Source organism: Diadema antillarum, unplaced genomic scaffold, assembly GCF_040938485.1.
Source record: "Diadema antillarum isolate AM-2024a unplaced genomic scaffold, OU_Dant_1.0 scf00000029, whole genome shotgun sequence".
NCBI lineage: Eukaryota > Metazoa > Echinodermata > Echinoidea > Diadematoida > Diadematidae > Diadema > Diadema antillarum.
The window spans coordinates 7,648,512-7,664,913 of record NW_027270918.1 but is presented as its reverse complement, the minus strand read 5'-3'; the positions used below and the strand labels follow the sequence as shown (position 1 = coordinate 7,664,913).

General features: G+C 39.6%; 1 protein-coding gene across 1 annotated transcript; it reads right to left on the bottom strand.

The window, feature by feature from the left end:
• Nucleotides 1-7: 7 nt before the first annotated feature.
• On the bottom strand, nt 8-15,012 carry LOC139737471 (pre-mRNA-processing factor 39-like). The gene is made up of 14 exons (XM_071648149.1): nt 14,814-15,012; nt 11,856-12,292; nt 11,058-11,183; nt 8,818-8,936; nt 7,494-7,664; nt 6,690-6,897; nt 5,581-5,691; nt 4,664-4,828; nt 4,011-4,137; nt 3,274-3,482; nt 2,551-2,610; nt 1,792-1,985; nt 896-989; nt 8-49 (listed from the first exon to the last, which is right to left on the bottom strand). The coding sequence occupies exons 1-14, from the start codon at nt 15,010-15,012 to the stop codon at nt 8-10; spliced, it is 2,262 nt and encodes a 753-aa protein (XP_071504250.1).
• Between the last annotated feature and the right edge of the window lie 1,390 nt (nt 15,013-16,402).

The window sequence follows — 16,402 nt, the reverse complement described above, 5'->3', positions numbered from 1 at the left end:
CTTGGAGTCACCGGATGAGGACTGATTGCTGCTGGATGAAGCATCCCCGCTGCGAGAGAACAGCATCAACAGTAACTGCTAATTTAACTTATTCACCTTCCTTAACAGAACATATCTGTGTTCTCTCAAATCTTCACAGATGACTGACCTTTGCTTTATATTTTCATCCTCATATCTAAAGACTACAGATTCAATTCAAAATGTAGTTGCAGATTATCTTTGGGGCTAAATTTATTGATTCAGCCAATTATGGAAGTATTTAAGGGGTAGGACAAGAGAATACAACTGTAGTAATTGTATAATCATTACTTTTATCATATACACTTGAAATTATGTTTCACATAAATGTGACCTTATCATTCATCAATCTTCAGATGGCACATTTCAGAGCAAGATACTTATCTAAATCAAGCTGAAACTACAGGTTTCACAATGTCAGGATGGGTAGTGATTTGATTGCTTTGCTCACCACACACACAAAAAAAAAGGAGAAAAAAAAAATGTGCATCATCACTAACAATGTGTTAGGCTGGTAAGCAAAAAATAAAAGTTCATGAAAAGTAGCTGAATCATGTACATTAGTGTGTTTCTTTATGACTGTTCTGAGAGAACTTATTAAATTCTATTTGATTAAATTACATGAAAACGAACGACGAGAGGACTTGAAAACACCTTTGACTTGGGCGATTGTTCAACTTATGTGAGGTCGACCTAAGCAAGGTTGACTGTTACTACACTACGACTATTTTGCCAGTCCCCCAGGGATGAAAAGACACCTCACTTAGCTGGGGACCTTGCTACACACTAGATAGCAGGACTGAGAACTGGGTGTTATGACAGTAGAAACAGCTTTACATATTGGTAAAAGCCAAGTCACTCTGAAGGGAGGAGTTACCATGGAGACGACATACCTTGCTTCTGCAGATCGCTTCTTTCCAGACGTCAGACTCTTGACCAACTTCTGATGCTCTTCAACCGCATCATGAGTCCTAAAAGAGACAAGATCGCCATGGTCACTCTCATCTTCATTTCAAAAGAAAGCATCTTCTGCTTTAATTTAGAAAGTGGTACTGTAAAAGTGGAAATTTTCGTGGTGTTGAAATTTTCGCGCATTTCGCGCAATCAGAAACCTGCGTGAAAATAAAAGCACGCGAATATTTTTGCTTGCCGTCTGCTCCTGTACTTGGTGTCTTGATTCCGCGGAATTGATAAACTCTTCTCACCCAACCAAGCGTGAAAAATTAATCGCGCGAAAATATCCACTTTTACAGTATACTGTAAACCAAGATATTTTCGCATCATGATTTTTTTTGCAAATTATCATTGACATTCAATGCATATGTTAGAAGACAAGAACTTTTGCGTGCAATTTAATTTTGCAAATCTTGCAAAATCAAAATGCATGCGAACATTCCTTGTTTAAGAGTTCACAGCCGGGTGGGTTCACATGGTGTAGAACTTGTACCTTTATACGTCATACAGGAAATATGGAGTAATAAAAATCAGCCATTTTGAAAAATCATACTAGTTGTTCTGAGCACTCAGGTAAATAGAATAAATGTGTTCTCTAATGTGTGCCTTAAGATTTTATTCTTTGTAAGTACAGATTAGTCCTTGAAGCAAATCACTGACTGATGGGGACTTGCATCAGTAATGACAGAAACAAACACAAATCTCAGGGCTGCTGTTTCTTGTTGCGACAATACAAAAGGCAGAAGTTTCTCTGATGCGAATGGAGGTGACTATATATCCAACTTTCTCCGTCATGTCTAGGAATGCTGGAGAACTCACTTGACTGGATTCATGCCGAAGTCCTGCAGGAACTGGACCTTCCTCTGGGCAAACTGGATCTTGACGTCCTGCCCGACGTTGCTGGCGAGGACAGCGTCGAAGATCTCAGTCATTTTCTCCTCACTGACGGGCTGCCGCTGGTACTCGATGTCCAGCATCTGTGTGTAGATTTGCTCCCTCAGTATAGGGCTCACCTGCAGACGAACAGAGGGAAAAAAGATTTAATGACACTCACTACACATGTCTCAAGAGATATTCCAAAATTTCACTTCTTTTTGGAGAAAAGAAATAAGCATCACCACCTCTATCTTGCATTTCAACTTATTTTTGTTGTTGTTGTTGTTGCGGTTATGATTAACCCGTTGAGGACTGGGTGATTTTGCTACAACATGCATTTCCCATAGACCCCTGCCCAAGTATACTCAGGACTCATCCTCAATGGGTTAATAACAATTTTTTTTTTTTTTAAATGAGGATTTTCAAAACATTGCAGCGCAGCAACACTTCAAACATTTTTCCTTAAAATGCGAAGTCTGCACATATAATGTCAAGTATCTATTGATGAATCAAGAATGTGAAAGACCTTTTATAGAACTCAGTTATGTTTAGAAAAAGATATTGAATCAAGTATCAACACTTAACCTACACTTAATCTTATCTCCCCTCCCCCCACAAAAATGTGTCAATCATTTTTTTTTTCTGATGAAATCTCAAATTGCAAGTAAAAATGAAAACAAGGTTGTTCTCTTGTCACCATACCTGTTTCTGCTCCAGTACCTCCTTCAGTGCTTCAATAGCCATGTCATTGTCACCCATAATCTGGGGGGAATAAAGGCATAATGCTTTCATTAAATGTCTCTACATCTTGAAGGAATGTAAACATTCTTGTTACATCTATGAGATATTCACATGTCTTCACTGATTTGAAGATAAATCATTCCACATCTTCTGAGCCTCATTTCTGAAGTGTGACAGCCACCTGTATTTCCTTGAGGCTAGTAAAATGTGACTACACTTTGTTTGTGATTGGCAAAGTCAGTATGCTTTCCCTGCCCATCAATGCAAGTCCTGAATTTTGACTGTAAATGCACCTAGGAGATTATTCAATCCCCATCAATCTGTTTTGTAAAACAATAGCCTTATTGGGGCTGTCAACATTAAAAAATCAAAATCAGGGGGGCATTTCATGAAGAATTTTGGTCGGATATTTTTCTGACTAACTTTTACAAGCTGTGGAAATCCTTGCATCTGATTGGCTGAGAGCAAATTTGTCCAACAACTTTGTCGGACAAAATGCTTCCTGAAATGCCCCCCAGGAAGACCCAACAGAGCAATCAACAGATTAAACCTAAAGTAGCTTCGACAAACTGCAGTAGGGCACTGGCGTAATTATAGAGTCAATAGCATTGGCATTACCACATGAGACATGAATGTATATCACTCATTCGGAGAAGAAAATGTCTGTTGCCACATGGTAGATACCTTCAGGTAGAACCTGGCCAGTTTGCTCGCAAAGAAGGACTGCCCTGTCGCCGTCTTGGCGTCATCGATGCATCCCTTGTAGAGGGTGATGACCTTCTCTTTGTCCCCCTGCCTCCTCTCAAAGTTGATGCGCTCGAGACGGATCATCACAGAGTCGGGCTGCTTCTCCTGCAACCGCTCCAGGATCTCTTTCGCCTTGTCCATGTTGCCTAGACGACAAAAGGATCCACATATCTGCATGTGAGCAACACTTGGCAAATCACGTCAGGATGCATCCAGTAGTAGTGCATTATCAATGACTTCACTTTGTAGCACTCTACTGTCCTTCCCCTTATTGTGGTTTACTCTCTTACGAGGCTTGACTTTCCCTTTGTTTAAAAGACTTTGAAACAAAGTAAACACTGCTCTTTGCACAAATAGAGCACTGCTTTCATTTTATTCTCTTTAGAAGTAAAGATTTGGTTCCTGGGGCGCATGGGGGTAATGACTCAGGTCTACCCACAGGCCGGCTACATGAACACACATTTGAGGTGGAATTGAATGTGTACCCATTTCCAGTACCACTAATGCTTCAGATTTTCATCAAAGCTGAATATTTTCATCTTTTTTGAAAAATTGGTCACCTTGACCTTGAACCAATCACAGTCCTATCATTCTTCATACAAACATTTATTAGAAATCAGTTATTTTTCTCAATTAATGATCACAGCAGGCTACAATACCATATTACTACCTACCATTTTTCTCCTCAAAAGCGGCCCACTGGATGTTGATGGCTGGTTTGGATGGGAGATGCGTATCACATGCCCGTTTGAAAACCTTAGAAGAAGACTCGATACTTTGCTTCTCCATGTACCTTGCATACTGCAAAAAATGCAAACGTGAACACATACAAACACAGTCTATTCAAGATGAAGTCATTAGAGAATCTTTATTTCCCTCTTTTGTTTTTGTTTTTTGCTTTTATCTCTCACCTATTCTTTACTAGATAGGCAGCATTACAAACAGAGAACCTTTGACTCATGTTTATATCATTATTTTTTGGGGGATCTCAATGATCTCTAATAATTACATCTTACCAGGTACCCATGTGCACACTTTTAATCTATCAAGTCCCCATCTCAAAATGTCACTGATGGTTCATATGAAACTTTTGCCAACAGTAATGAAAAAATCAAACATTCAATTTACATTAACGTGGCGTCAGACTTAGACGGACAAAGAGCAGTACGACTGAGATTAAGGTGTAGCTGCAGGTAAGGCTTGCCTGGGCAAGACTAATCATACATTCCTAAAACATGAATCATCACACTTTCTCTTGATTCACAGCCTTGCTCTGTGCAACAAATAACATTAGGATGATGTCATTATCGCGGCGCCTGGCACTAACCTTCAGCCAGAACTCCTCGTACAGGGCGCAGGCGATGAGGCAGCGCTCGTAGAGCAGCACCGTTCTCTCATGCTGCCCGGTGCTCTCTTCAAACTCCAGGTACTCACGCCACGTCTTCAGCTGCCCCTTCTCCAACGGCTTGGCATGGAAGTATGGACGACGAATCTGGAATGTCATCGTTAGTAAAGGTGTTTAAAGTAATCGTCGGCTACATCTTGGTAGCCAGCATGCGAATGTAAAAATCAGGGGAATTTCATAAAAATTACCATGGAGAAAGCGTATTACATACATTCAATGAGCAATAATAATGTCCCAATCAGGAAGGCTTTTATAGTCTAATGGATAGACTAGAAGAAATATTCAAGGGAAATACTAACGACAGTGCAATTCTACCATCTGTTTCTTTCATCTATGTGTATTATGTTTTCATTCTTAACCCGTTGAAAACTAGTCCCAAGTATACTCGGGCAGATGTCTATGGGAAATGCATGTCATAGCAAAATCTTCTCATCCTCAGCGGGTTAATGATGGACATGAAGAATTCATGATGTGTATGTCCCGCATGCAGGTGTCACTCACAGTTTATAGAGAGCCTTCTATATAACTGAACAGGATGCAAAATCCAGCTCTCATCTTGATGTGACAATCACTGGTCACATCTCACAAGAATTGCAAGTATACTTCTGAAAAGAGTCAACATTTGACACAATGAAGAGATGCACATATGCCTTTATAATCAGTTTAGTTGGGACAGACTGCTTACCAGCTGCTGTTTGCATACAGTGTGTATAAGATTCCATTTCGTAACTGACAGTGATCACGTTTATGGTCTGAAGCACCAGTTGTTTTTAACCCTCACGGAAAATAATATACCAGGAAATGGCAAAATGGTAGACTGTTGTAATCTTTATGCTTACCGCCTCTTCATAGGCCCATCTCTTGCTGACTTCTTGCTCTGTCTTCCTAAAGACTGCTCGCCGAGACTCGATGACTTTCTCCTGGATCAGTTTATTCTCACCTTCAATCACCTGTGAAGGGAATAGAGGGAGCAAAAGTTTCATAGAAACGTTATTTCGTATATGAATATAGTCAAAGTTGAAATGAAAGTCGATAACAAATATGAAGTGTTTCAAGCTGAGAGATCTAGCTATCTGCTGCAATGATACTAACATGCACAATTTTGTGGTGAACATAAGTTGCTCAAGGTGCTTTGCAAGACAAGGGGGGGGGGGGGGGGCACATCAATTTCTGTCTCCTGCATTGTACCAGCAGTCCAAGACTTTTTTTTGGGGGGGGGGGCTATATACAGGGTAACAAATATACCACTCATAAACATATTGTATAAGTGGAAATTTTCACATTTCTTCTCTTATCTGGCCAAGCGTGAAAAATTAGTCAGGCAAAAATATCCACTTTTACAGTATGTCACATATATTCACATTTCTACTGGCTCCATAGAAGGACAACATTTTTGCAATCTATTGCTGGGTGGATGCTCTGTTAAGATACATCACATGATGCAATCAATGCACTGTAAAGCTGGCCCCTACTTGCACCCAGTCGATATCACAACAGAAATTGCTAGCACACCGCATGAACGAACGAAAATGCTTGCTACATGTATTAGCTGATGCTTATCATTATCGATACAGTGGACTCCTAATATAAGGAAGTCCCTGGGACCGACAATTTTTTTTTGTTATATCGAAATTTCGTTATAAATAACCGAACAAATAAACAACAGAAATACATAGAGAGGATAACGTTGCAGCCGTAATTTTTACTTCGTTTTAAAGGAAATTTCGTTATAACCGTGTTCATTATAGTGGGAGTGCACTGTACAGTGGACTCACAAGCAATTTAGAATCGATCAATTTTGAAGCAACAAGCATTGAATAAATGCATATTGCTACTGAACGTGCAAACAACTGGAAGTAGCACATGGATCTACTGTAGAATTGTGGGACAAGGTAAAAACGAGATTCTGCAGGGATTACGGAACAACAGAAGATGGTGAGAAAGTAACCTTGGAGGAGGATGTGGAGACACCAGGAGGCGCATCTTCTCCGGGCGGACCCTCCTCGCCCGGTGGAGCATCATCCCCTGGAGCCCCTCCCTCGTCATCGTCCGCCTCTTGGGGGTCGGCTTCGGCCACCACCTGCTCGCGCAGACTGAGGAACTCATCGAAGTCCAGGTACTCCTTGGGGATGTGGGACTGAATGAACTCCTTCATCCTGCAAAGATGGTATCATAATGCAGACAACGCATTCCAAATAACGAAAGCTGAAAATCTGCTCTTGCTCTGTCATATTCCTTCCTTGGAATCGATTAGATGCTGTAAATTCTAACAAGGTTTTTATTTTCATGAATTTCATGCGTCAGGTGCTATGCACAAATTTAATAAGACATGAATATATAAACTTTGATCCCATGATGAATGCAACATGCACATGAACATTTTTTCATCCATTGCTGTACTCCACGATCAACAATTTATTCACTAGCTAAAATGTGAGGAAGTCCGAATTCACGAAAAATTAGACTTGCTAAATATATGGTACATAAAGTAGAGTCTAAAATCAGTGTTCCCTCGATGGTTCTTGCAAATTTGGTCATCTTTGAGCTTTCAATATGTACACTACATACTACAAAGCAAGATATTTTCGCAACATGAAATTTTTTGCAAATTGCCACTAGAATTCAATGCATATGGTGCAGACAAGAACTTTCATGTGCATTTTAATTTTGCGAATCTTGGCTCTTGTAAAATTCATGAAACTAAAGTGCACTGGAACATTACTGGCTTTACAGTCATGTTTCTGCTACATACTTGTCAAAGTGGTGTCGGTAGAGCTGGGTTGGGATCTTGAGGAGTCTGTCATAGAGCTGCATGACTTTCTTCCAGTCTTTCTGGTCCTTCTTCTCAAAATTGATGTACTGGTCCCACAGCTTGTCCGATCTGAAGTCCATGCCTGCAGCAGCGACTGCCTGTTCGTAGAGCCTATCAGGTTAAAAACAAGAATTCGCAGCAGCTATAGTTTGCACCACTTCAAGTATTTGTAACAGAGCTGGATGTCACAGTGAATATCCAGAATATTGCATTACAAATGAAACATAGGAGTTATAACAACTGAGGCATAAAATTTTTAAGGGTAGCTTTATTATTTCAATTACACCAATCATTGTTTGAGTAAGCAAGCTAATCTATGTATGCACTGGTCTTGTATACAGATGATTCACAATGCAGAAAGCAAGTTAATGAAATGTCAAATGAGGAAAAAGAACATTATGCCATTACAGCTAAACATTATCTTCATAAGATATCACCTCCACATATAATGTGAGAGCTATGTTTTGATATAGTGCACTAGGCAGCAATGCATATGTGACCCTGCACCTCAAAACAAACAAAAAGTCGCCAGACCTGAATTTTTAATTAAGACTATATTCTGAAAGAGCAGACTTTAAGCTTTAAAATGATGTATAACTCAAATCAAATGGACTCTCTTAACCTATCTAAATATTGGAAAGAAAGCACAAACTCAGGAAAAGTGTGAACTGAGAAAAGAGGTAGAAAAGTACAGTGTCTATTCAAGCGCTTAATCTTTAGCAAACCGTGTTGGCTGTGCGATGAATGGGACAAAAACAGGAAGTAAACCACCAGAGTAACAACAATGAAGGGATTATCAGATTGAATTGAAATTGAGCATGCCTCATTAACACATTCTGTCCATAGTTAATGCCAACTTTCAAAGCAGTAGCACTATCCTTTCAAAAGTTATTAGAGTTGAAAGTGAAGAGTGTGGACAAAGTTTTTCAGAAATGAAAAAAGGATTCTAAAGACACACCTAATCACACTATTCTACCAAAAATGTTCCAGATAAACTGCTAAAAAACACACTTTCCTGCCCGTTTTATGATACCAAATTTTAGCATAATATAAAAGAAGACCCGCTCTTTCAGAAATATGATAAAGCCAAGTTCGGCTAGGTTGACCCATTTCACTTATTTTCAGTCCTCACGCAAAATCAGTGTGTGCAACTTTATGTTCGTTTTGAGGTGCACGGTCACATATGAGGTTTGTCATTATCATGGTTACCCTTCTATCCTTAAAGTAAACAAACTGAAACACATAATAGAACCAGGAGGCTTACTCTCTGAGCTTTTCTGCTCGTTGCTCATCAGACTTTGGTATGTTCTGGCTGGAAATGCTGATGTAGTGGAGCCAGAGGTCCAGGCTGAGAGGAATCGATGCCAAACCTCTTTTGAAAACCTGACAAACACAAACGGAACAGCCCGGGAGCGTTACACCCTGTCCAGGCCAATGGGACACCATGTGCCGATCTACACCCAACACAGCGAAAGCTCACACCCATTCAAATCTGGTCATGCTCGCCACTCCACACACAGACCACAAACCCGACACGCTTACGTGCATGTTTGTTCTCACATAAACGGCAATGGATGTCCCGCACAACAGAGAACGAATGCCTCTGACAAATATATAAAAAGAAGGATATACAGAAATCAAGGAAAAATATAACCAACATAACAAGACAATACATTCCAGCTGCTGCATAATACAGCAGAAATGGCTCAACGGTCCGTATCAAGAAAGCGATAACAATCATGTAATCTCATAGTTCAATTCAACCTTTGCTCCTGATTTTATCTCCTGCTGGACAGTCGACAAGATGTCATAGACGAATCTCTTCCGGTCACCTGTCATCCTGGCAATGACCAGCTGTCCTCGCTTAGTCTCTTCAAAATTGTCCATTTAAACAAAATCAAAAAAGAAAAAAGAAAAAAAAAAAGCTCCAAATTTGGATAGCTACACCACAGGACTTTCATTCTCAATATGCCCATTTTCCAAGAGACAACCAGTGTTTTTTAAATATAATTTGGCATGGAGTAGAGCAGTGCCTAAAATGCCAGTTTGGCTTTTACTGGCAACTCATAGAGATAGTAAACTTGGTGCAAACACGAGATCAGCACAAACATCGCTACAGCTCGAAGTTTGCGTTCATTTTCACAAGTATTACTCACGTCTCTCAACATCGGCTCCTGTGGAGGGCAAAGGTACAACTGCTTTAGTTACAAATAGGCATAAATTAATACACTGAGAAAAAAAACAGACGGAGGCTCAGTCTCACTGCTGAACAGCAGATCACTTGGAGACCATAAGGACCAAACGCAGAAAAACTCACCTTCCTGTATATCCACCGCTGACACAAACAGTAACCATCTGCACAGCAACATACAACGTAGCTGGCATATCAAAATGTGAAGCGCTTGATTATGCATGGATACATGTTCTCTCTCTCTCTCTCGCACAAAACTTCCACCAGCAAATGCACCAGCAAATGTTCTATGGCGAGGAATAAAATCATGCCAACAGTAGGCATCAATGTAGGCTAATTCTAGGCAAAAATAGCGCGCATTCAACCATGAAAAGGAGCATACGCTTTCATGAAAGCTCTTCCCTTCCATGAATATACAAACACTGATTGTTTCTGGAAAGTTTGGGCTTTGAGAAGAGGTCCATTTTTTTTTCTTTTCCCCCACCTAATGCACTCTATAAATACCTAGGATTTCAGACGAAGACCTGTGAAGTGAAAGTGACAGCATGTGTTGCAAGTTTTAAGTAAAACAGTCTTTTCATATTACAGTATGTTCATGATTTTCACAAATAAAGAGAAAATTAAATAGGGATTTGTGTCATCAATTCTTTAGATACATGGAAGTTGACGATACTTCTTTGATAATGTATATTTATAAAAAATGAATATTTGATCAAATTATATAACATATTGGTCGTATGACATGATGCCTAGCAATTTCAGTGGCATAAAAATTCAATACTAAAATTCTTGGAAACAGCCTGGGCTCTCGTATCATTACACTTTTGAGGCATTGCATCATTAGAGTCTTTAACTCCACAATGTTTCGTACATTCCACCGAATGAAATGCCATCAATATCGATCTTGAATCAGACCACCTCCAGGGAGGTTTTTAAAAACTGGCAAAAATATAATCCTTTGCATTAAAGCAGTAGCATACCAATGAACTTAATTCAATGGCAATACATACATGTACGCTGTTTAAAGCTGTGCAAAGAGGCATGCATTATTTATTCCCTGATAAAAACTCTACTGCCATTTTTCTGATTTTTACAAATTATGAGTCAAAGTCAATATCATACACAATAGCGGGAGATATTTATTAATAAATCCTGATCAAATCATCACAATTGATTGCAGTCTCTTGAGAAAAGCCTTCCAAGCTTTGCCACGGTAGGGAATATCAAGTGTGTTTCACAGACGTTGAAGACGGTGACTTCCACAGGGACATTAAAACAGGACTAGGCAAGACAAAGGTTGGTTTGTAACTTACAGCCCAGCAATTGTCCATTGAACCTTTCTTCCTTTCCGCATCAGCATACTTTTTCCAGTAGCCATAGCAATATGGGTAATGCTCAAAAAAGGCATCGAAGGCTTCACGGTAGAAGGGCATGTAATCCTGAAATGGAGAAAAAGAAAATCATTTTCAAGTACATTGTAGGTTATCCACATGATAGCAGATAGCAATAAGATTGGAAGTGTCCCTTCAGGTAAGCTAAGTTCATTATTCTGTATGTGCCATTAAGAATCATATTAAAACAAACATCTGCTAGCTGCAGAAAAATTGTAGTGTATGTAGCATGTTCTTGCTTTTCTTTCCACTACATTCCTTTTATTACTCACAAAACAATATTGCCTAGTGTTAAAATATTTTTACATCTCACTTTTGATTGTACAGAATATTAAAATTTGATACTTATATTGCAATTAGAATTAGTCTGCCAATAAAGAATACTAGCTTTTACACCAAAGACACTCTTTCCAACAAGAGAGAAATAGCAAAATCTTTCTTCGTTGAATATTCAAATATTACTCTCCCACAATAGTGGATACAGTAGGTGGAGCCTGGGTGTACAAATTGAATAGAGGTATTTCTAATTCAGAGAGCAATAGCCATATGGCAGTCATGATGTGCATGTATTTTCATTTTGTGTGTGTGTGTATGTGTGTGTGTGTGTGTAAGTAAAAGAACATTAGTGCAAGTGCCACTGCATAAAACCATCTTATGTAAAAAAAATTTGATGAACAAACACAGCAATCTGGATTGAAATTTTAATACACATTTTCCTACCTCCTGTTCAACAAATTGCAGAAGATATGTCCATCCAGTGAAGTCAGCAGGATTCATGTTGACTGCCTTCCAGTATTTCTCCAGCTCATAAGGACGGGTACGCTCTTTCTTCTTCTTCCTCTCCTTCTTTTCCGTCTCTTTCTTGGCCGCTCCGGAGGAATCGTCTTTCTTTTCCTTCTTCTCTGAGCTGTCCTCCTTGGGCGCTTCGTCTGCTTTGCTGTCCGTAGCTGCATCTTCTACCTTCTCGACTTCTGCGGCAGGAGCGTCATTTTGCTCTTTTCCATCGGAAGTCTGAGTTTCCATGGGAGTCTCCTCTTCTTTCGCAGATCCGTTATTATCAGCAGCAGACTCTTGCTCTTTCTTAGCGTCCTTTTCCCCGGCATCTTGTGCTTCAGGTGCATCCTCTTCTTCCATTTTTTCTTGACTTGTAGGTGACTCTGCAGCAATTTGAAAAGAAAATGAAAAAAAAAGAAAAGAAAATAGATCTGTAAACATATTTGTAGCAGAATTTAACAAAATCTCGTATAACTTGGGAAATCAAGAACGTGGTAAGCAATAGATTAGAAGTCAAGTAAATTCTCCACTGTCTTTATCAAGACTTTTTATTGAGAATGGTAAATTTTTTCCTGGAAAAATAAATTACATGTTGAGCCTGCAGTAAATGAAATGTTCTGAATAAGCTCCTAAAGCTGCAAAAATAAACGGCAAGTCAAAAGAAACTGTTGTGCTACTTCTTTTTGGAATCTAAATCAATAAAACCTTAGAATTCCAGAATTACTTGACTTATAAAGTGAAAACATAACTTCTGTTTCATATCAACAAGATCAATAATCAGCATAGTACAACGTAGACTATGGCACACCATGTTCAAATAAATTCCAAATATTGTGAGTTGTCAGCAAGTCATTGACATGATCCTTCAGCGACTGTAAAAGTGGAAATTTTCGCGGTGTTGAAATTTTTGCGCATTTCGCGCAACCAGAAACTAGCGCGAAAATAAAATCACACAAATATTTTTGCTTGCCATACGTTCCTGTACTTGGTGTCTTAATTCCGCGGAATTAAAAACATGTGAAACATTTTTTACCAGACCAAGCACGAAAAATTATTTGCGCAAAAATATCCACTTTTACAGTAATGTACAACATGCATAAACTGAAACATAAAGAAATTTCCCCGTAGACAAAGTAAGCATAACTTACAACTTGATAGAAGTTCCCTGAACAAACGACTTATTTCATTTTAAGCAATACCGTGGTAAATATCTAACACATGGAAAAAAAAAGATGATGAAGGCCTAGGCACTAGACCTAGTCTAGTCTAGGCCCTTGGGCGTGACAGGCCTTGGCAGTCAACAGGAGTAGTAGACCAAGGAGGTTCAAGAGAGTGGAGTCACAACCGTCTTATTTCCTTTGCTACATGTAGATGTTCGATGCCGCCGCTCAAAAATATTTGATGCATGTGCCAAACAGATAGGAAGACAATTGACTTGTGTCTCATTGCATAATCACCAGTCACTTTCTAAGGAAGATATGTCTTTGTGATGGTAATTACTTTTTGCAATCCCTTCTTATAAAAGGTAGGTGGACACGAGGATGTGCGAATAGAAATTGCGCAAAAAATGCTGAATTCAAAATAAAGATGAAAATTACTCGACTGGGCATACCCGGGCACTAATCTGATATATCTATCAATAAAGGATTATACTTGAAGATTATTCCACGTTAGTTTTATTTGTGGAAATTAAGTGGAAAAGTGATAAAACCGGCTTTCCAGGATGGTGCAGTTTTAAACATTTTCACATGATACAGCTCTGAATTACACTTTTGCACAAATTTCTGCACGGGATTGAATTTCGTTTTACATGCTTTATCATTAAGTGAAATTTCATTTCATTTATTAATAAACAAATAACCAAAATATGGTTAATATTTATGTTAACGTTCAAAATGAATCTTCAGATTGCTCAGCAAGATGGCAGCGTCGAACATCCATCATCAAGGCAAAATGGCTAAATGCACCTATGAAATTCTTTTGTACATCAATAGAAATCTGACAACTGTTTAAATAATCACAGCCAGTTGGAATTCCAACTCTTAAACCTCCTTGGTTAGACAGAAAAATCTGTCTGTCAGGGGGAGCTTTTATCATTTGTTGACTTCCACGGCCCTCCTCTGCATCAGCGGATTTCATGAAGCAAGACAGTCTCTGCGGAGCATATCCCCGACTTGACCGAAAGATCAGTCTGTATCTTGTTGTCACGGATATGTATTGCGGAGACTACATGTACGTCTGGCTTCATGGAATCCAGGGATGCCAAGTTCAAAAAAATTTTATGAGTGAGATTTTCATGACTCGGCATCTCGGCATGCTAATGTGCGCGCGAGCGAGGGTGTGGGAGGGGTTTTTCCCTCCCACGGTAGGGAGCTTTTTCAATTTTTAGCTCTTAATGGTGCGATCAGGTGCATGTACTTAAGTGACTATTTTTTACTTATTTTGAAAGATAAAAGGGAAATATACCTTCATTTGCAACTATCAATTTAATCTTTTGAGCTATGCTCATTATTATAGGCCCAAGTTGCAGACTTTGCCCGATGCGTGAGCAAAATGGGTGCCATGCATGCGTGAGATCGTGAGATGGCCCCTAAATGCTTGAGTCTCACGCAGAATGCGTGAGACTTGGTAGCTCTGGGAATCCCCTACGCAGGAGGGCGAGTAAGAGTAAAATAATGCTTTTAAAAAACTCTTCTGGACAGACGGATTTTCCTGTCTTACAACATTTAAAAATCCCTGATGAGTGACAAGATACACTACACTAGTAAACTACAGTCAGTAGGGCCTACAGACCGATCTTTCGATCAACTTCTTGTAATCTTACTTAGTTTAAACTTACTTTTTCCAGTTCGTTTTACTCATTTCTCTAGCAAAAAAAAAAAAAAAAAACACGTTTGATATTACCTCCTGCATCACCATCGAACTCCTCTTTATCATCCTGGTCCTCCTGTTGGGTAGCGTCTTCTACCTCTACTGGCTCTTGTTCTACTTCTTCTGATTCGTCGGCCATGTTTTCCTGCTCAACAGGCTCAGCATCATCCGCGTCCTGCTGCGCAGGTTTCCCGCGGCCCCGGCCTCTCGATCCACGCTTACCTCGAGCCATGTCTGAAAGAACAGCACAGAATTATACAGAATAATACACACACTTTATCACAACAAGCTCGCATAAATGCAAATATTCGCAGAATTACTCACTGTCTTACAAAAGGAGTTCGGGTGCTTGGGTAAAGTCACACACACTTTGTACACGCGTGCAACATCCACTTGCCAAACACGTGAAGACCACTAACCTAGGCCTATGGTTAGCTACGTGCAGTAAATGTATCAGGATAGGAGTCGACGAACGACAGTCGCGCTCTTCGCACTATGGACCAAAGAGGGCGACATACACTGTACCACAAGTGAGATGCGAGCAAAGAGATTTTCTCCTCCTGGGGAAAATCTCTTTGATGCGAGCGACTTGATCGACCTCCGAGCTCGTGCTCTGGATAAAGTCTACTCCAGAACTAGTACATTATTATTCTGATAGTACAAGTCAAAAGTAAACACAAAGAATCAGTATCTCCAAAATTGCGGCAATAGTGCAGCGTAGCTTTTATCCCCTCCCTTATTGATTTGAATTAATTTTCTTTGAATGAAACAAGATGCCAGTAGGCCTATACATGTAGATTTTTAGTATATATACTTAAATGGCACGCACCTTAAAAATAACAGGCCGGGCTCAGCAACAACAGCAGCAAATCTCGGTGAAGCTTTTAGGATAGGACCTATTGTCTGATTTGCAGTCCATTTATCACAGTCTCAACTAGAATATTTTGATTCGCCGCCGAATTCTACTCTAAATCACTCGAGAAAAAAAAAGCAACTTTTACTTATTCTTTTATTCAGCACTTATCGCATCTTTATTACGGGGAAAATCACAGTAGGGCCTCTGGGACTTGTTGTCATATCATTATATTCACCGCGTGAGTATTCTTAGTCCATTTATCTGGGTATCTATCTTCGCTTTCCCCTGTTCTCTTCACTACACTTCAGGATGTCTATAACGCAGACCCTATGGAGTACTTATATAGTTGCTAATTGTGTTCCAGGTGCTATAATATATATCCCAAAATTATAGGGCCTAAATAAAAACTGAAATGATCACAGATCACAGGGTGGATCTAGCTTTTTTTGCTACTCTGAAGGGGGGGGGGGTGACCAAGACAAACTGGCTGACAAGCAAAGAAAAACAAAACAAAACAAAACAAATCTAAAACAGAAATAAAAGAAACGTCTTCACTTTTTTTTTTTCTGCCAGTTCTAGCGACAAAATCGGGTGAATCAACGTTGGGCTGAGCATGAGACAGCCGAGTGCTGTGGGCATGACATGGCCGGCGCCACGTTTCAAAAGTGAGGGGCCCACTTCCGACAGTCTTCAGCGCAAAACAAAAGGCCTTACCGCGCACTCAAAGGTTTCATATTGTTTTCAAGCACCACTTCCGGGTTAAAAA

What these genes read in the sequence shown, in the direction of transcription:
- LOC139737471 (XM_071648149.1), bottom strand. Translation starts at nt 15,012, where the DNA reads ATGGCTCGAGGTAAGCGTGGATCGAGAGGCCGGGGCCGCGGGAAACCT. An exon ending in TCTCCACATCCTCCTCCAAG is followed by an intron (nt 5,692 to 6,689) that starts GTTACTTTCTCA and finishes TTCCCTTCACAG; the next exon opens with GTGATTGAAGGTGAGAATAA. An exon ending in GATGGGCCTATGAAGAGGCG is followed by an intron (nt 4,829 to 5,580) that starts GTAAGCATAAAG and finishes ATGACATTCCAG; the next exon opens with ATTCGTCGTCCATACTTCCA.